We start from the raw sequence: 19,686 nt of genomic DNA on the forward strand, positions 1-19,686 counted from the left end.
CCAAGGCGAATTAGACCGAAAAGGTGAACCTACCTAGAAAGTGAATAGGTATATATTTGGAGAAGGGAAGAAGAATCTTTTATTTGTTTGATACATCAATTTTCTTATTCAGGAAGCTCAATCATTCCTCTAGTCTTCAACGGACTGAAACCTAGAAACAATTTTACCATAGCAAAACCGCAACTCTCAATGGGACCTAGAAGCATCGATTCCAAGGATTCTAAAGTATAATTAACGGAATCTAATTGCATTCCACACATATGTGAAAATGAGAGTAAAACAAATTATAGAGGCAGGATATGTCTGAATCACTTCTCCACCGAATCGTGTAAAGGATTCATCGCCGCATCAATAGGTAATTGGCGAAATTGTCCATTAAGAAAATTGGCTATTACTCCTAATTTTAGTAATTATGCTGGGAAACCATTCTCATTCCTTCTTTAGGAATTCCGGTTTGAATACGAGTTGATTTAACAGAACCTGATCACCAAAGGAAAGTCGTAAAATATTTCATGTTCAATAAAATCGATTTTTGATACATAATACATATGATGTTCATGAGGTCACATGATTTCCATCCAATAACTAACCGTTAGTGGAATTCATGTATTTTAGTTATTAACTCAACCCACCTGAAGAAGCTATTGCGATACCGAAACGGTGGTAAACCCATTTAGCGGACACTCATCAAAGCTTTTGTATTCACCAACCTTTATAGGATACTAAATCCCAAACTGCTATCCTTACTGATTCAAGAACGAACAAAGAAAAATTACGCAGAGGTATTCTTTCACCCGAAAATTCTCAAGAATATTTCAGGAGTTTAATGGAAGGCATTTCGTCTCAAATCTATTTTATTGAGGCATAAGGAAAATTGTGCAATATCACAAAACTGCCAAAAAGTCGATTACCGCTGACGTATTTCATACTTTCATACCCATAATATGAATGTCATGAATGAGCTGATCGGACATGCAGAAAAAGATATTATAATTATAATTGCGTTTGAACTGGAAATTATAGATAATTTCCAATTATGTAAAAATTGAAGCGCCTATAAGCCTATAACTCCTGTCTAATCAGAGAGACGTACAAATGTAATACTACATACAATTTCTTTGTGAATGAATACAATTAAACAGATTGAGGTCGAAATATGGACGTTTTGACAACGTGCTGTTTTTCATGCCATCACAGATTGCAACTTTTTCTATATATGTATGTAAATAGTTGTAAAAAAACTGAAAGATTATTTTTGCTCGTCTCCTCACTATCTCACCATCATATGTATTATGTATCAAAAATTGATTTTAGTTTAGTTCTGGCTTTCCATGGAATATCGGCCCCATCAATTCAGTATTTCAACAATAAGTCCATATATGACATATTAAAATATTAGTGATGGCGGATGCGATATCGGACTGTTCTCCGGGGAGAATATGTAGTAGTTTATCCACCTTCAGTACATACATTTCAAGGAAATACAAATAAAGAAAATTGGTGACTAAAAATTTTTAAATTTTAAAAGTGAAAAACATGATTTTCACTAACATGAGTTATTAGCTACTTCACCTGTTTCGCTATCACAGTAGCATCTTCAGGTGAGTGGAGGCAAACACAATAAATTGTGCAATTAGCAGCAATGAACTCTACTTCTAATTATCTAGAAGGTTTCCAGAACATTCAATTACCTATACAATCAGGTACAAATTGAAGGGCCTGTCGACACATAAGGAGAAGAAGACTGGGTATTTAAGCGTAATCAAATATATAGAGGGTGGAGAATAACGGTCATAGGAACATCTATACATTTATTATTCTGCCAGCGACGTTTCGGCTAATATGTAGCCTTTATCAAGCTGAAATCACACCACATCGATTTGGTTGTGTGTGAGTATAGGTTATATAAAATATGATGTTCAACAAATTAATACGTGTAATGACGGGCTAAGCCATCAAAAACATCAATAATACAGATCATCACATGCGAAAAAAGACAAATAATCTGGGTCCATCCGCTATAATTGAAAAGGGTGTTACTGAATATGTACTTACGTTTGTACTTAGCTGCGAAGTTAAGGTGTTCACTTTTTCCTGTGCGTCTATCAGTTCTTTCCTTAATTTACGGATTTCGTGGGCTTGCTTCTCCTCAGCCGAAGAATATAAACTGGACGCAGTGGAAACCAAACTTATCGAAGATCCGTGTACTGAAATGAAAATTCATAGTTCAAATTCTTATAAGCATACTTAAGGTGGAAATAAGAAATGCTTCAAATCGGGTCGACAATCAAAATAATAATATGTATACAGTGTTCCATTCAAAAAAAAATATATAACTATTAATAATCAATACTTTAAATATTTTATTCTATTAGTGAACTATGTGTTTCATTATAAATTATGAAGGAGCAATAAAACAGTTTCGAAACGTCGCTTAAAGGAATGAAAAACTGTCTTAGTCCCAACGTATTAAAATCCCACGAACAATCTGATGTTATAATAACTATCAATATCCACAATTTTGAGGGCGACCCTGTATAGTTCAATTCATCAAATATAATATACCTATCTAGATTTTTAACAGGTTTATGCGAGACATTTTTTATACCCCTGTACCTATATATTGAAATAATCAACCGTTTCGGTAATTTTACTTAGCCCTGTATACAAATGAGCTTAAGTTCGATAAGTGCGCACTTTAAGGTACGATATGACAAAAAGATGCATTAGTTTAAGCTCGTAGCCAATTTGAAGGATAGCGCAAGCTCCAAATGAGTTCAGGGCAAATATAGAACGACAACGCATGCCCCTAATGAGTTCGAGTCATTCAAAAAAACATTAATAATGTTGTACATACCATCGTCATTCTTAGGTATGCTGTGTCTTGCTGTTGAGGAATGCGTCGGCGATAATGGAAAAGTTCTGGCGTTTCCTGGTGCTGGACTTGTTGGTTGTGACCAGTGACTGATTGCACCAATTGGCAAACAATAATATGGCTCAGTCTCCGGTTCTGCATTTCTGTGTAACATCGAGGGGTATAATTTTTCAGACTTAGTGGACCTGTAACAATTAGTAATTATAATATCAAATTTACTTCTGTCAAAAAAATATTCAGAGAAATTGTCGCCAAACTATTATGTTACAACTCTTATTGTTCAAGTAATACCCAATAAAGATGTGAATTGGTCAAATCAGATTGTAGATGACATTATACACATACGTAACGGGCGTTCATGAGAATTCATCGTCAAGAAGGCTATGTATAGTAAGACCATTTTTTTAAAATTTGAGACTAAATGGACGAATTATTGTTGAAGGTTTATGCCGCTGAAAGAGCTTCATCATAAGTGAAACAAGATTTTGAAGTTTCAGAGAGCGATTGCAGCATAAAACAAGATGAAAAGAAAACTAATAACGAAAAGTTATATATAGAGCGATTGGCAAGTAATGCACAAAATTCATATACGACCTATATATCAATCGTTTTAGTTGGTGGAGGTACGAAAATCACCTAATTTCGTTTCTATGATCTATCTGTAGATAGTTTTTAGAATGGTTTTCTCTAGCGTCAGTAACTGAAAAGATGGATATATAAGTTACTGAAAACCGCCGTTTATCGGTAGGCATTGACTATAACGAAGAAAAATGCTCCAATAGGTTAATTTTCATTTCAAGTTCCGCAACTTTTCATGTACATATATATAATTGCTGCACCCTGCACGAGGATTGCTGGGTAGTTTAGATTAAGCAGCCCTAACTATTCTAACTTTAAACTCATTTTTTTTGAACCTACCCCGAGAAGAAGAGGTGTTTTCCATAATACTTCAGAAGAATGTATTACCTCAAAATACATAAAAAAGGGTTGATGAAAAACCCTGTTAACTGCCAAATCATCCTTTTTAATGAAAGTTCTATCAAGTTCTATCCTTCAAAGAGGATGTATTGCAAACTACTCAATTGAGTATTTGATTGATGGACTTAGAAATATCGGTATCAGCAAAACAAAGAACTCCTCATATTCAAAAACATGTGGAATTTTATTGTTTTGTCAACATAAAAATAAAATAATATCTGAAACATCAGATGAATTACTCAGAGTTCAATTAATCAGCATATGAGGTACACTAAGCACCCAAATAATAATTATAATTCAGTTTTTTCCAATATGAGTAATCGAATTGCATCAATTTAAGGGTAGGTACACTAGCAGCCACAGAATGAAAATTACAATTATTAAGATGAACATAAAATGTAATAGTGGAAATCGAGGTAAATCTTTCATGATATCCAATCGCTTGGTGAAATACGTGTCGTTTCACACAAAAATGGCCATAAATATGAAATACACATATTCAAAATTGAAAGATTACACTTAAAGCGGACAAAACAGTGAGCGAAGCAGATGGGCTTGCTTGAAGATCGATACAAAACAAAATCACCACCTCAAAACAACCTTCAAGTCTCATCAATATTCAAGCAAGCCTGGTCAGAATGAATGAGTGAACTAAATAATTTGTTGATCCGCTCTCAATACCTTGGAAATGTCCTTTCTCTTAGATAGCTATAGTTGAGTACAAAGATAATTATTATGATTGAGTTTTTCCTTTTATATTCAATTGAAAGGATGTGGGGACGAAAAGTTGTATTACCTTATACTATTACTCCTACTCAGCCTGGAAGGTGAATCTCGGAGAAGTCTGGTGTGGGTGAGACTGCTTCGATGACCTGGAAGGCTCGTCAAACTCTCCATGCTATCAGTTTCAGACAGGCGAGGTGCTACTGAGTAGGTATTGCTGAAAACAGGATAATTAGGATAACTTGTACAGTCTTCATATGTGCATTGTTATGTTTATCATTGTTTTATGTCGAAGTGCCGCCAGAATCAGTGAAGGATCGAGTAAACGCAGTAATCTTTTTTTGACAATGTCTAAGATGATATGGTCTCTGTAGAGTGTAAAACAGGAAAATATAGAGGGCTGAGGCGACAAATCAAACTTGATCGTCTTAGAATTGAGGCAACATAATTCTGGCTAATTCTGTGATTGTGCACTATCTTGTTGGAAAAGTTTAGGGCAGTCTGTCTCATCCAAATCCTTAGGAGGTCGTGAAATTTCTAAATACCTCAGGATTAGAAAGTAGGGTTGGGTTAGTAGGACAGGAGATTCAAATAGTCATAGTTTTTTTTCAATGGAATAATAACCATTTAAAGTAATTTATTGGCAATGAAATATAAAAATCTCAAATTTCATTCGAGTTCTGAATTTTCCAGCATTGGTTCGGAAAACTATCGGATTTCCTCGGTAATTGTATCTGGGGATAAGCTTACATGTACAAAATTGATCTTCAGAATTACATAACACTATTGTTCGGAAGTTGAAAATTGGATAATGAATTCAGGAAAAGCAATATCATTTACCTGTGTCGCAGCCAAGGTGCATAGGGACTGACATTTTCGATCGCTTGAGTGTCGGATAGTGATCCATCACTGACTTTTGGACGTCCTTGTCGCAGGATTAAACCGTAATCCTGTCCAGCTCCTTTCGGTAGACTTTGCGACCCCATCATCAGTCTCTCCCTGACAGATTGGCTTAGTTGGGTCGCAGTATTGCCAGTTAATGAATAACTTTTGAATTGCGGTGGGCTGGCTTCTGGAAATTAATCAAAAGGATTAAAACGGCACCTAAACGAGCTGCTCTGGGATATAACATAAAATGTAGCAAGCAATAAAAGTGACACTATTTTTGTTTTAGGCTCAGATAAAGTTAATCAAGGGATCTGTGGGACTATAAAACTTATATTGGAAATAATAAATCAAAGAGTGACGTTTCAAACATTTTCTCTGCGTTAGTACTGGATATCAGTGCCTATCCTTTTTCCTTACTCTCTTCAGTATCTCATTGTTTCTGTTGATTTTCAATAAAACTCCATCATTTGTGAGTTGTCTTTTTTCTTTGTCATTTACGCATTTCTAATTCAGCAAATCATCATTCAAAATTTATTCAATCATTTTCTCAATTTTTCAGGTTGACCCATGATATAAACAAAAGTACAAAGTTCCTCGGAATGAAATACGAATAGCAATGCAAAGGTGGTGAGTTCGCGAGAATTATGTCGGAACTCAGTAGGGGTAGGGTTTGAGCAAGACCGCACAGAAATACGGCGGTTCACCTCTGAGTTTCTGCTCCCCCCGGGTTTCCACACCAGCAGATTTTCGAACTAACAGTAGAGGTGGACACTGGCGAGTTAGGAAAAAGAGGAACGGCGGTTCAGAACTGAAAAAGGGATAAAAACGATTCGGAATGTTTCGAATGATGTCGGAATCTTGAATTAAAATTAAAATAATGCCAATTAAAAATCAAAACGAGAAAATTATTCCAAAATAAGGGGGCATATTTGTAAATAAATATAAAATTAATTGAAACTTATATTTAATTGGTTTATGCAAATTTAAAATTTGCATCGTTCCTGTTGATGTTTTCCAGATTTCAATAGGCGCATAATTCGAAAAAGATTTGATCACATTTTTTTGTACTTACTATGAACTTGCTGTAGATCGCTTGAACATGTTTGGGTCCCACCGGAAACCTTCACTTTTGTCCTAGGAACCGCTGAGACGGCAGCTGTTTTACCACTCTGTCCTTGTTGAAGCACTGCAATTCAAATAAGATTCAATATTACAACTGAAATCAGAATGAAGGATGGAAAAATTTGAATCAAAGGTTCATTGTCACTATGTTTACGCTTACTTTTATGCCCGAAGCCTTAGCTGTTCCACGAATTCGAATATAATTTGAATGTGAATGCGATGGAAAATCGAGTCGATATTGATATTGATTGTTCGGCCATTCGAATTACACTGTTTACGAAATAATGAGATTAATTCATGAAACTGTAATGATGAAGCATGCTTGTTCGGAATTCGTTACAATATACTAAATATCATTTCAATATGAGTGAGCGCCATTCTTTGTACGCCAGCATTTGTATATCTACAGGGTGTTTATTAAAGGGAGACAAAAATAGTGAACATACCTCAATTATGAGATATTAGGTGACAAATTGGTCCAAGAAAAGAACCGATAACTTATTGCAGATACTCGACAATAGATGTTCAGTCAAAAAATATTAATATTAATGTATCAAGAATAATTTTTTTCCTCTTTCAGATCATTTTTTCAAACGGGTTAAGAATATTGAGCGGTGGTAACCCCGAAAATATCACTATTAACATATCGGTAATTTCAACGAAATAAACAGGGTGTAAGTGAAAAATGGCGGAAAAAATCAAGTGAGTCCTTGTCAAAAAGAAGAGTGTTTCATTCATTTTTCTTGAGCAGCCCCTGCTTAGATACAGATCCCAAAGATGGTTGCTGGAAAGCAATTTTTAATTTTCTTCTGAGAAACCAGAAAACTGACTGAAATGAAAGTGAGCAAATATTCTATTGGAGGAGGGGTAGAAAAAGCCAAAAGTTTCGCAAGAAACTTTTTTCCTCAATGTTATCATTGAAAATTAGTATTTAATAGCTTGATCCCTTCTGAAGAAATAAAGTCTCTTGTAATTTCGTGCTGAATCACTGTTTTTGAGAAATGAAAACAGGTACGTAGCATGAGTTGTATAGGCTGGAATTATCTGGGAATTCAAATTTACCTAGTAGGCGAATATCATCAATTTTTTTTTATCTAGCTTCCATAGAATGGCTGCGCAATTTCATTTCTGTAATTTTTCAGGCATCACTTTTACGGGGCTTCAACTAAGCAGGGGCTGCTCAAAGAAAACAAATTGTTTTTCGACAAGGATTAATCCCTTAATTTTTTTCGCAACTAGTCATTTGAATCATTTCAAATCTCGAGAAAAATTTCTATTTCTGACACCTATATATCCCAACAGAAGTGCATATTCGACCCCCTTCAAGGAGTCAAAATGTTTTCAGAGAAAAAATCACTTGGGTATTTTTGCCACATCATTGTGAAGCCCCTGGATATTATTAATTGCCGTATTTTTTTCAGTCCTTATTTCGAGTAGTTTGATCTTTTCCAAATTATAATTGTAGAAGGCTGTATTATCTCGTTGGTAGATGCTGTTTTCATTTTTTTTTTCACTCAACTAAAAGGTTGAATGACAACTCAATGACATAAAGAATTGGTACGTGTTATACACAAAGAGACTAATCTTATATCTTATACATATGTGATCTTATATCTTACACATATGTGATATCGGGTTTGCTGTTAAGAATCGTGTATCTATAAAGGACTATAGGAGTAAGAGTAATGACTCAAGAGGCTATTGCCTTTGGTGACTGATCCCTACTTATGTCCATTCGATGTATGTTAATGATACTGCACAAATCACTTTACTGCCTTATCTGGATGGCTGTTTTCAGCAAGACAAAACGCATGTCTCAGTATTGCTTTTACAAGAACTGGGCATTAAATAGCAGTCAGGCTGTGGAGCGGATATGAATACCAACGAGCATCTACATATATTTTATCCATTTTTGATGTAAGGCTTCTATAGTGCCAAAATAATCACTCCATTTCGGTGTAAAAACTGAGCATGTAACTATGAAGTCTGTGGCTGAAGATTGCAGGAAACGTATTCGTTGAAAACTTCATAGAAGTAGAATATACACGATATAGGCACAAGGACCGAATGATCCAACATATAGAGGTCTTTGTTGATATGGAATTGCGGTACAATGATTCCATTCAGACACAAAACGGAAATTTAGTTTGATCATTGTGTGACACAGTCATGATAATATCTTATGGTATGGGATAGGGATAGACGAAATATTGTATATTATTCGACAAGCAAAAAATTTTGAACGTGGAAATGTTCGCCAAAATGTTGTACACCACAAAAAAAAATGATAAAGTAGAAACTTAAAACTCTAGAAGCTCGACAGTTGAGTCACCTGGATATTGCTTTTTGAAGCAAATTGGCACCATTGGAAACTGGGGCATCAGAGTATGCCGTGCTCTGTTCTATCAGATAGTTCTCCAGAATTGTTTGGATAACCGGTACAGAATTCAGTACAGAGATGGGCTATGACCTCTGGTAGTAAACAAATAAAAACATTCATTGAAGGTTTTGTAATTGAGATGACTGGCTCCATTTTGCTCAACGTAAACATTCCGTCTTATTTACGGAAAGAAAGGAGATCTTTAATAACCACAGCGTCTTGTATGAATGTAAGTCTCCTATACACATCCCTTCAAGTGCTAGTCGAGAAACATAAGTTTCAAGATTTCCGCTTCCTTGATGACTGTTTCCGCAACTCGGAAAGGCCGTATTCAGCAACAGCGATGTAGAAAGGTTCGAGAGCAGCCTGCGAACGTGCAATTTCAGACGACATTCCTAATGGAATGGCAGGATGAAAGAATCCCTCATTCAAGTTGATACGAAGCATCAGTCGCAGGTGATTATAAATTCCGTTCTTTCATATTTCTGCCCCGTTCTGAATCCGGGTTTGCATTAATTAAAATGGATTTCGAGGACCGAAGAAGGTATTAAATTCACGGAGTGGTATGTCGGAGCCAGAAATGTTTTCAAGATGAAAGGAGGTACCTATTGGAGTGTTGAACTTTTTCCCTTCATATGGTAATGACTCGTCGATAACGAGGGTGAACGAGCGACTTTGATTTTGCACTTAGGGTAGGTTGAGCTGCTTGACAACATGTGAAATCATTTGATATTCGGCGAACAATCACATGTTGCCTAGAAACATGTCGTTACTACTACGACGGTGAAAATCTGGATGAATAGGTATTATGGAATATGCTTTTTATATTTCCAACGAAGAAGTCGTTTTGATTCAGTGGAAATAATTCTAATTCTTTCTTTCATAGTTTCCTAAGCAATCGAAAGCAACTGAAATGTTGACATCAAGAAGCCATCGTTATCTATATGATTGCAAGTAGACTCATAGAGCAATAAGATGAAATGCAGGCTCAAGCTGATGGTTAAAGGCCCCAAAGCAGAGTGAAGCAGTTAGATCTCAACATAGACAATAGAAGATAGATAGTAGCCGCTGGTTCTACGAGAAAAAACGTCTAAAACGTGTGTAAATTAATTGCAATAAATTGTACACTCGCTTTAAGAATTACATACTGACAACGAAGCAGGCTCTGAAAATCCAGACGCAGCTTAATAATATCTCGTTGAAAAAGATCACCAATAATTTCCGTCGTTTCAATCTTAAAAATGAAATATATACACGAAAGAAACCTAGATAAGTAATCGAACTGAAGAAGGACTGAAGCAGAGCATTAAAAATTGATACAATTATCTTCTCAATTTGTTATATGGAACCATGAGCATGAAACAATAAAAAATTCAAAATATCTTCGGTCAGTACATAGACTTTGGTGTATGTGTCAGTGAACTTTTAGTTTATCTTCGCCCACCTGAAGATGCTATTGTGATAGCGAAACAAGTGTGGTGGTTTGATAACTTATTCTTGTGACACTCATTTAATCTGTTTTGAGTTTAATTATGGATTTTCATCAAGTATCGGCCACATCAATCCAATACTATATTCCCAGTGAAACCCTGAATTCCACGACTCAAAATCTTTCTGACCACGACTCAAAATCTTACTGACCACAACATATTTTTGATTTTACACAGCCGCCTGGGATGTTGATGATTCTTGAAGAGAGTGTACATATAACTGAAGTATAATTATCGTTTAATTGAGAAGGCAGCGTTCCAAGTAGCTTTAACTTATTATTTTTGCAAGCACAGATGCAACAAAAAGGCGATCAAAAGACCTTTTAGTGAAAAATCTAGGTATCTTCGTGAATCATTCCAAGGAAGAATCAAAGATCAGCATTCATGGACTACAGTGTCCTGGTATCTCGAGGATTGTTTCAAACGCAAAGATCTCTATTCATAGGGATCTTACAGGTTTACCAGAATCAACCAACAGCCTATATTAGGGTCTACGTTCACGAACTTCTAACCCAAACAATCTGCATATTTTTTAAATTTGTAGTACCTAAGATTTCAAGGTGAAATTTTGCCTACTATGCTAAACTTCTTGAGGGAATCTAGACAAATGTTATTGATCTTAGTAATTGGGGAGAAGCAACAACTGATGTGTGTGTCTGAGCACTCTGGATTTAAAGACAACAACACTCGGATGACTTAAAGCTGTGACAATTAAGAACACCTTAATTTGAAACCATTCTAACTCGATGTTGATGGATTATTCAGCACCAATTCATTCGCCAGATCTTCCAAAAGAGACAAGGCTCCTGTGACCTCTTTTCAAAAGGCCTGATAGGTGAATATAGCCTAATAAAGTCATCCTACTACCGTCTATATCAGCGGCTCAGAGTACATGTTGAACTAAGAATTGTCGATGAAGACCAGTAGAGATACTCTGCATACAAGAAAACGAATAACCTTAACACAATCTGTCCCGTACGGTAGCCACAAGGCCAGGCTTCATTCATATGGTATGTTCAAGAGGTTCTAGAGGACCTACGAAGGTGTTGGATCTTTCCTTCTCGAAAATAATGGAGAATTCAACCCAGATTGGAGCTAATTTGACAGTTCCAATAGGCCACGTTGATCGCATCGGTTGTTTGGACCATTCAGGCTTCAAATTAGTAGTCTGGGTACAAAGTGTGTAATTATTTATTTTCTGTAGGAGTCTCGAACATCTCTAAGCCACAAACCACAAGATTAATCGCAAGAATATCAGTATATAAACTGACCAAACTCACCTTGAACCTGGTTCGCATTTCCGTTCATCGGGGTACCATTAGTGGTACCGTTCTGCGAGGCTCCTCTCTTGACGTAACCGAAACTCTGCGGCACCCCCCTCACTTTGTTGCTCTTCTCCTTGGAACCATGCGGACTCCCTCGACGTTCTCTCCTTGAACTCGTCGGACTCGAAGGTGCTGGACCTGGAGGTGGCGGCGGACTTCCAACGCCCGGCGAATCCTGGTACCTTTTCCATTGTCCGTGCTTGCTCTCCTGCATCTGTACCCCATTTCGAGATCTGGAATTGTTGCGTGGTCCTGGAGCGGGAGGGGGTTCCTCTAAGCGCCCCCTTCTCGCCGATTGTTCCGTCAACACCGTGAGGCCGGATCTACACGTGCTGAAAATAGGTATTTGGTATCATTCAAATATGAAATTCAAGGAGCAAGCTGCAATGAATTAAAAAAGTATCCCTTTCAACTAATTTTTTATCAAACCCCAAATGAGTGGTATCAAAAATGAACAGAACAATGGTTTTTGACAATAACTATGAATTAACAAAAAAAATAAAAAAATATTTTGAGGAAAACGAAAGAGTTATAAGTGTTATAACTTTTCATAGTCAACATGGATTACTGAGGGGAGCGGGTTGTGAGTAACACTTTTTTTGTATGCAATCAGGGAGAACCTAAATACAGGGGAATAGTTGCGAGAAAATTTAAGAAGTGTGGTTCTTAGCCATAGGCGCCCGCAGGGGGCCTTATGTCATTTTTCAGAACAACATAGACACTTAAAAGAGAAAGTATTGGATCATTCTCCACGCCTAAAAACAACCACCTACCCCTGTTCCGGAACTTTCACCGAGTTCTTTTCATTTATATTAATCCACTTATAATTTATACCAAATTTTCTGGCCAACCACATACTGCTTCGATTTTTTCTCTCTATTATGTTTGGCCTTGGACTATTGTTGGTTGAGCATCGTATTCATCGAAATCGGTTTTTATTCCAAATTTTTCGAATTAAATGCTATAGGAATTTTGTAAGCGTAACAGAAGACTGGTCATTACTTTAGAATGAAATATTTCCAATCTGTGGTGTTACATATGGTATATGTTAATTTGTATTTATTCCGTTATTTCTAGTGGATTTTTCTTCATCTATTGGCAATTACTCGATATTTCTTATAATTATTTTGTTGATCTCGTTTCATGGAAAACCTTGTTTTGTTAGATTTATTTCGAAAAAATATTTTTTTCATCACTTCATGTTGCTGACATTCTAAAAATGAATGTTGAAATGGAAAACATAATTTTTATTTTGCTCCCCCCTGAGAAAAATTTTTCCACTGCCCATGGCCGCTGTTAGATATATAGCTCTCTAAAGATGGCATCTAAAAAGCAATTTTAAATTCTCTCTTAGAAACCAGAAAACTGGAAGAAATTAAATTCAGTAGATATTATATGGCAGGGAGTAGGTCATAACAAAAAATTATTGGTAATGTTCCTTTTAGATTAATCAATTTATTGGGAAGCAGCATTAGGACACATTTACTGTGTGGAGAGAGAAAAACCACAGTAAATGTGTCTTGATTCTGCTTTCAAATAAATTGATTAATCTAAAAGGAACATTACCAATAATTTTTTGTTATGACCTACTCCCTGCCATATAATATCTACTGAATACCTACAATTTCTTTTATATGTTTGAATTCAGTTACTAGGTACAAGTTTTAAAATACTAACATCTAATAGATATATGAATGCTTAAGTCATACTATATGTACATATATCAGTAATCTGCCTTGCTTACAAGAAAGGTCCTATCTGCAAAATGCGATGAATATAATATAACATAATCAAAAATCTACTGACCGGAAAGAGATAAAACAAAATTATATTTTGCAATCAAGTTCTGATGAGTATTTTAGAGGATAGGGCATTGATATTACATATAAAATACCCATAGGAGAAAGAATGAACCGTAAATATGACGATAATATCTATGCTAATGCAAGAAAAATTCAGATTAATATGTCAGAATTTAACCAATTATTACCAGTCAAAAAATCAATTTGAAATGTCAAAAGCTATAAAAAACCCTTGGAAAAGCTGAAGGAATAACTTCCAAAACCCATGTACTTTCAGTTTGTATCCTCTGGTCGATGACACTATGACGCATTGTTCAAGGTTAGGATCTTTTGGGGGATAATAACCCTAACAGAATTTTCGCTTGGGACTGAATGTGATTTCTTCTTTTTCCTGAATTTGATATCACCTTTTTATGGATATAGAACTGTTACATAAATATAAAACAATGAAAATAAAGCGAGGAATTGGGAGCACTAATTTATATAACAGCTCTGTCAACATTTGAACTTTGAACTCACTCTCGACAGAAACTCCTCCGGAGTGCAACGCCACAATCATCAATATCACTAAACTGCTCATCACCTGGACAGAAAAATTCACAAACGGTTTTATTCGAATGACTTTCAACGATAACAATATTTCCAGTTGTGCCCAGTGACCATGTCTGGCGGGCGTCTGCGACTTGAGATCGATTGGGGTGCGCATGTTTGCTGGGCATATCAACCCCTGTACGTTGCACCACGGTCGGATGCCGAACATGTGATCCTCCCCCATATCCTGGAGAAATAAGATAACGCAACAGGAGCGCAATCAGGAGTTACCCTTTGTAGCCTTATTGACGGAGGCGTGGATCGCTACCTGAGGCTGATTCGATTAGAAAACGGTTTGGCATTAATTTGCAGATAGAGGAAACAAGGTGACTCAATTAATTTCCTGTTAGGGAAGATCTTGTTTGGCATATTCTATTGGCATTATTCCAAGAAGCATTGATTGAATGGACCCATAGCTTGGAGCCAGAAGTGAAATAAAAAAGGAGTTGATTGATGTCTATAGATAGCAATTTCAGGACAACTCTGTTACAAAAGGGAATAAATAACAAAATTATGAATTCGATATTTGAAGTTGCATCCTATTTGCTTCTAAAAATTGTCAACTTTGATAGTTGTAGAGTTCGAAGACACACGAAGTTATTTCAAAGTAGTTGGAATCCAATTAACGCTTTTGAATTTTCCCAACTTATCTGGAAATTCAAGTTCTCTCTTAATTGAAAGGGAATTTCCAAACGGAGTTCACAGTATTCTCCAATGGTGAATTGAGACTTTTGTAGTAAGGGTAATTCAACAATGTTGTACTGGGGTTTGGTATTTGTGTTCTTGAAATAAGGTTTATTTGCCTAGGAAGCACTTCTTTCTTTATTCTCAATAATGCTGATAGATTTACTTTGGCCCAAATAAAAGGGAGTTGCAGGCTATTTTATGCTCATCTACCATCACTCATCTGCTCCACAATTCCTTCAAATGGTGTAAGATATTCTGAAGTGTATTTTGTGGCATGTTCGTGACTTTTCCGAACCTTTTCCTTCTTTCGAGGCTCACGTGATTAATGGAGGAAATGCAATTTCAGTTTGTCTTTCCTTTCACCCCGAGATAGCAATTTTGGAAAAAGGAATACACCTCTGATGTATTGAAAGTAAAGCTTATGCTTACAGAGTCCAACCAACTGATCCCAAGTTTTAAATAATAATATCTCTTTCACATATTTAAATGAAGAAAGCGCTGATGTTCAAATTGATAACCAATTTTTGCTATTGATGAACTATCGTGAAAATTTAAAGTTCCCAACTGTTTTTGTTCACAAGAAAGGACAGAATTGAGCTTGAACACAAATTCTTCATCAATTCAAGTCCAACACAACACAACACAACTTTTGAATATAGCAAATGGTAAAAAAGCAACCGAAACGAAACATTTAAACTTTAAATAACCAAAAAAAAAGAAGAGAATATCATTTTCATTATTACAACTCCAAGAACTTTTGTTACAGTCATATTGGAGGGATTGATATCCAAGAAGCTTGTGCTTGTGCTAAATATGGACAGCATCCTACAAATTTGGTTAGTTCAATCGACGAAAAGTTATCGCAAACATTTCCCTTAATCCCCATCTCTCCAAGAATTCTTAAAGACTCAAAATAAAGAATTGAAGGAAACGAAGGATATTGTTCAGAATCCTGCATAATAAACATATCCGTTATTTTCCTGCGGTTCTTCATGACAATTTAATTTAATTTAATTTATTTCGGTAAGGAGAGTATGTCAGAAATATATTATTTTGTACTTAGCTATCATGTTCTCATTTCTTCTGAATTTGTCGTAATTCAACCTAGCATCCAGATAGTTGGTAAAACTCATTGGAAATCAAAGGAAACTATTCTTGTGACTTTATTATATCATCATATGTTAATTGAGAGTTGGGACAACTTAACGTCCACTTCAAAGGACGAAGTATTCAAGTTCATACGAGTCGGTGAGCTCTAACCACTTATTTATAAACCCGCCTTTAGTCATCAACAAATCGCTCAGTCGAGGAATAAAGTCTTTATACTAGCATTTTCGAATACAGAAACATATCCAATCAAATTGGAATATGTGAATGAAATTGGACAAATTTTACTGTTGTTTTTAGTAGATAATTCCTAAGTGGATATCCACTCCTGTGAGATATGAGTGAAGATTTTTTAACTTGTGTAACATTTGAAAATACAGAAGGGAATTCCTTGCGAATTGAATATTCGCAATTTACCCCTACAAATTTCTGATTCAGATGAAATTGCATTAGCCAAATATTTTCTCAAGTAATTGCGAATATTTATAATTGGACAATGATACGATGGGTCTTCTCTCATGAAAGAGAGTTTCAAAGATGTGCAGGCAGGATTTGTGAGTTACATCCAAGAGTTTTATTTCTTCATTGTAGCTCACATTCAAAATGAACAAGAAATTACACATTTTCATATGATTGAAAAGCTTGTGCTAAGAAGTCGCACCTATAAATGCAGGTAGTCGTTTTATATAAGGAAGTTCACTCAGAAAAAACTCGTGGCTAGCTTCTTTTATCCTATAAAATTTCATAACAGAATAATTATTTTGATTTTATCTTGTTGTATCAAAATGAACTACATATTTCCCAATAATTTATTCTTCTCCGTCCGTCGATAGAAGGAAACGCTTGGCAACGTATAACCGCCCCTCTATTTAACCGACAACTGCTCAGAGGTGCAATAGGTTGAAACAGCGACTGGGTGCTTGACTTAACACGATAAAAAAATAAACAATGAGACATTTACCTCGTATCGGTCGGATGAATCATTCTGAAGCGAACGTGAAACGCGTGGCCAACTCAACAAAGAACAGCTGGCGGCATGAAATCGGAGCTTGCTCATTACACCACGGTCGAAGGATTCAATGTTCAATGTTACCCTATACTGCTGCATGGATGACCCTAACCCATAACCTAACCTTCTCTCTGATACTTTTTTTGAGATCTCATATTAGAAGACTACTGCAAAAAAATTCTTCTCATATCTGAACAGGTAGGTGAATATGAAATGTCGGAAAATCATTGTGAATTTGTGAATTGTTCCGGTTCAGCTTGGGAATACAATCTCAGTACTGTAGATTCGGGTGCCTTGGGACGATTGTTGAATTCAACTTGTCATATTTTCAAAACGGTGACCTATTTTTATCTGAAAAAGGGGTTCGAATATGCCTAATGACTCAGACTATTGATTAGGATATATGCCATGCTTCAGAATTCGGATATAAATTAAAAAAAAAAAAATTTACTTGTACCAAGTCACCCACCGATTTGGGAGGTTTGGCCATTTGGGACACAAGTTAAAATCTACTGATTTCTCAACTCTCCAATGAAATAGGTGATTGGGTCGGTGTATAGTTTTGAAAAATTAGAATTTGTGATTATACAGTTGAAATCGGTAAGGAAATTAAATAATAATCCCCTATTACAGCGAAAGTAAATATATTGGAACACAAATATAAAAAACTAAGCAACACAAGGGAACTTTGATTTCTTTCATTCTTTGGTGATTTCTTTGTGGAAATAACGTAAATAATAATATCTTGCGAAATATCGGTATATTTCCTGCTGCCAATGCGTCGCTTGTATCTATTCGGCATTGTCCCAAGTCACCCTATGCAACAACAAAATAAATGAATGAGATCCGTGTTGCAGTTTGATTTGTAAACAACCTTGTGTCATAACATATCTAATATCCCAATATCCCACGTATCCAGAAAAAAATTACACATGCACAAAGTGAAACACATGAACACTAGAAAGTAAAAGCGCTTTTTACTCTCCTGAATTCTTTAATTTTTCCTGTCAATTCAAACGCTCTGGTCACGGCAAACTCAACAGGAATTGATTGTTAAACTAACCGAACGCTACACAATCTTATAAGTTTGTCCCTTCACTTATAAATGGTAAGAAACAAAGAAATCTGCAAGGGGGGTAATTGTCCCAAGTTACAGGACTGTCCCAAGTCACCCGAATCTACCGGTATTCAAAAGTATCACTCATCATATTTCATAATCGAATCCATGTTCTTCCACAACTGAATTGATGTACAGTACAAATATTACATAATACCGGGTGTTGTGTCCATTCAGCAGCAGGTGGTATTTCTGAAACATTCTCTCCTAGCACGAAGACTTTCTTTTTGATCGTTTCCAATGATCTGATTGTTGAATAATAGACATTTTCCTCAAATTAGTCAAAAGCTTTACAAAGAATTGAATTCAAGAAGCCAAGCGATTAGTTGAGTAGGATACAGGATACTGGACATCTTCTTGAAGACAGGCTGTATCGAGATAAACATGCTGAAAAATTTTTCCATTTTTCATTTTTTTTTCAAGCATAAGTGAATTTTTGTTTTGGGTATTAACGCCGTCAAGAGAAGTTGCAACAGATGAGTGATCTCCTTCCATCAATATCACGAAAGGAGAAGCTATCCTCCCTCTGAATGAAGCAGCTCTGTTGAATAAAGCTCACTGAATCGGAATAAATTGGGATGATGCCGTGAAACACTTTCCCCAGCCACAATGTTATGTTGACTACAGCGCGGGCGATAATGGACCACTACGTAATCAACATGACTGATGAAACAGTTTACACTGCACTTCGTTATGAATGGGTCCAGGAATAAAACCCACGCTTTAATAAATATTGAAGATTTTCCTACCTCAGTATCGGATTCAGGCTGAAAATAATTCCTCACATGTGTTAATGTAACAAAGCCATAAAAATCGTGCAATCACAACAGATCTATGGATTTCTCAACAATTTATTGAATATTGGATTGCTGTGGCCGATACTGATGGAAATTCATAATGGGAAATTCTCCTCAATTCGGGTTATCACAGCACATGCAAGTTTAAACTGAATAATTATGAGTTTCATTCATGAATTTTGCAAATGCACCGAGGAAACTATTCAAAATCATTCTTCAAATATGAGGTTTTAAAATTTAAATCGCTTCGTTTCTAGTTTACGATTTGGCAACAGCGCCTACCCGAAAATAAAAAGAACAATGGCTTGTTTATGAAATAACATCTGTTGATTTGCAGCCATCATAAGGCGAGCCTCAACAGCAACCGGCCATAAAGATCCCATGAAATTTAACGACCTTCCTCGTTCGATGCAGACTTCATAGACAGCCATCTTTGTCTATCTCATCAAGATAGTGTATTTGTCGTCCTTTATTATCAACGCATATTTCAGTCGATGTTGCCAACTTGTGCAATAGAAACGAAACGCTTTGAATTTTAAATACCCATTTTCATTTTTAATAAATTAAAATTTTTTTTTGGGAAACGGATGAAATGGTTTCTTTAAAATGTGACGTTCCAAAGACATTCCATAAAAAATACATCATTTTCGTCAGGAGTATTCCCTATTGAACTTAAAAAAGATTACATATGATTTTCACAAAAAATGAGTTTTCAAACACAATAGTTTAAAAACTAATTTTTGTAAAATCATATGACCTGTTTTAAGTTCAATTTATTAAAGTTGAGTTTATATA

The 19,686-nt window shown here is 35.8% G+C and overlaps 1 protein-coding gene across 5 annotated transcripts in view; it reads right to left on the reverse strand.

The window, feature by feature from the left end:
• Nucleotides 1-19,686, reverse strand: part of LOC123315842 (protein sickie) — a 224,497-nt gene that overhangs the window by 29,837 nt on the left and 174,974 nt on the right. For all 5 annotated transcript variants that reach the window (XM_044901723.1, XM_044901724.1, XM_044901726.1 and 2 more), the window contains 6 exons: nt 11,737-12,113; nt 6,537-6,650; nt 5,417-5,648; nt 4,650-4,793; nt 2,858-3,060; nt 2,056-2,207 (listed from right to left, as the gene is read on the reverse strand). In XM_044901723.1, the coding sequence (XP_044757658.1) occupies nt 2,056-2,207; nt 2,858-3,060; nt 4,650-4,793; nt 5,417-5,648; nt 6,537-6,650; nt 11,737-12,113 (1,222 nt within the window). The remainder of the gene's footprint in view (nt 1-2,055; nt 2,208-2,857; nt 3,061-4,649; nt 4,794-5,416; nt 5,649-6,536; nt 6,651-11,736; nt 12,114-19,686) is intronic.

The sequence above is a fragment of the Coccinella septempunctata genome, chromosome 6 (genome assembly GCF_907165205.1).
Source record: "Coccinella septempunctata chromosome 6, icCocSept1.1, whole genome shotgun sequence".
Lineage (NCBI taxonomy): Eukaryota > Metazoa > Arthropoda > Insecta > Coleoptera > Coccinellidae > Coccinella > Coccinella septempunctata.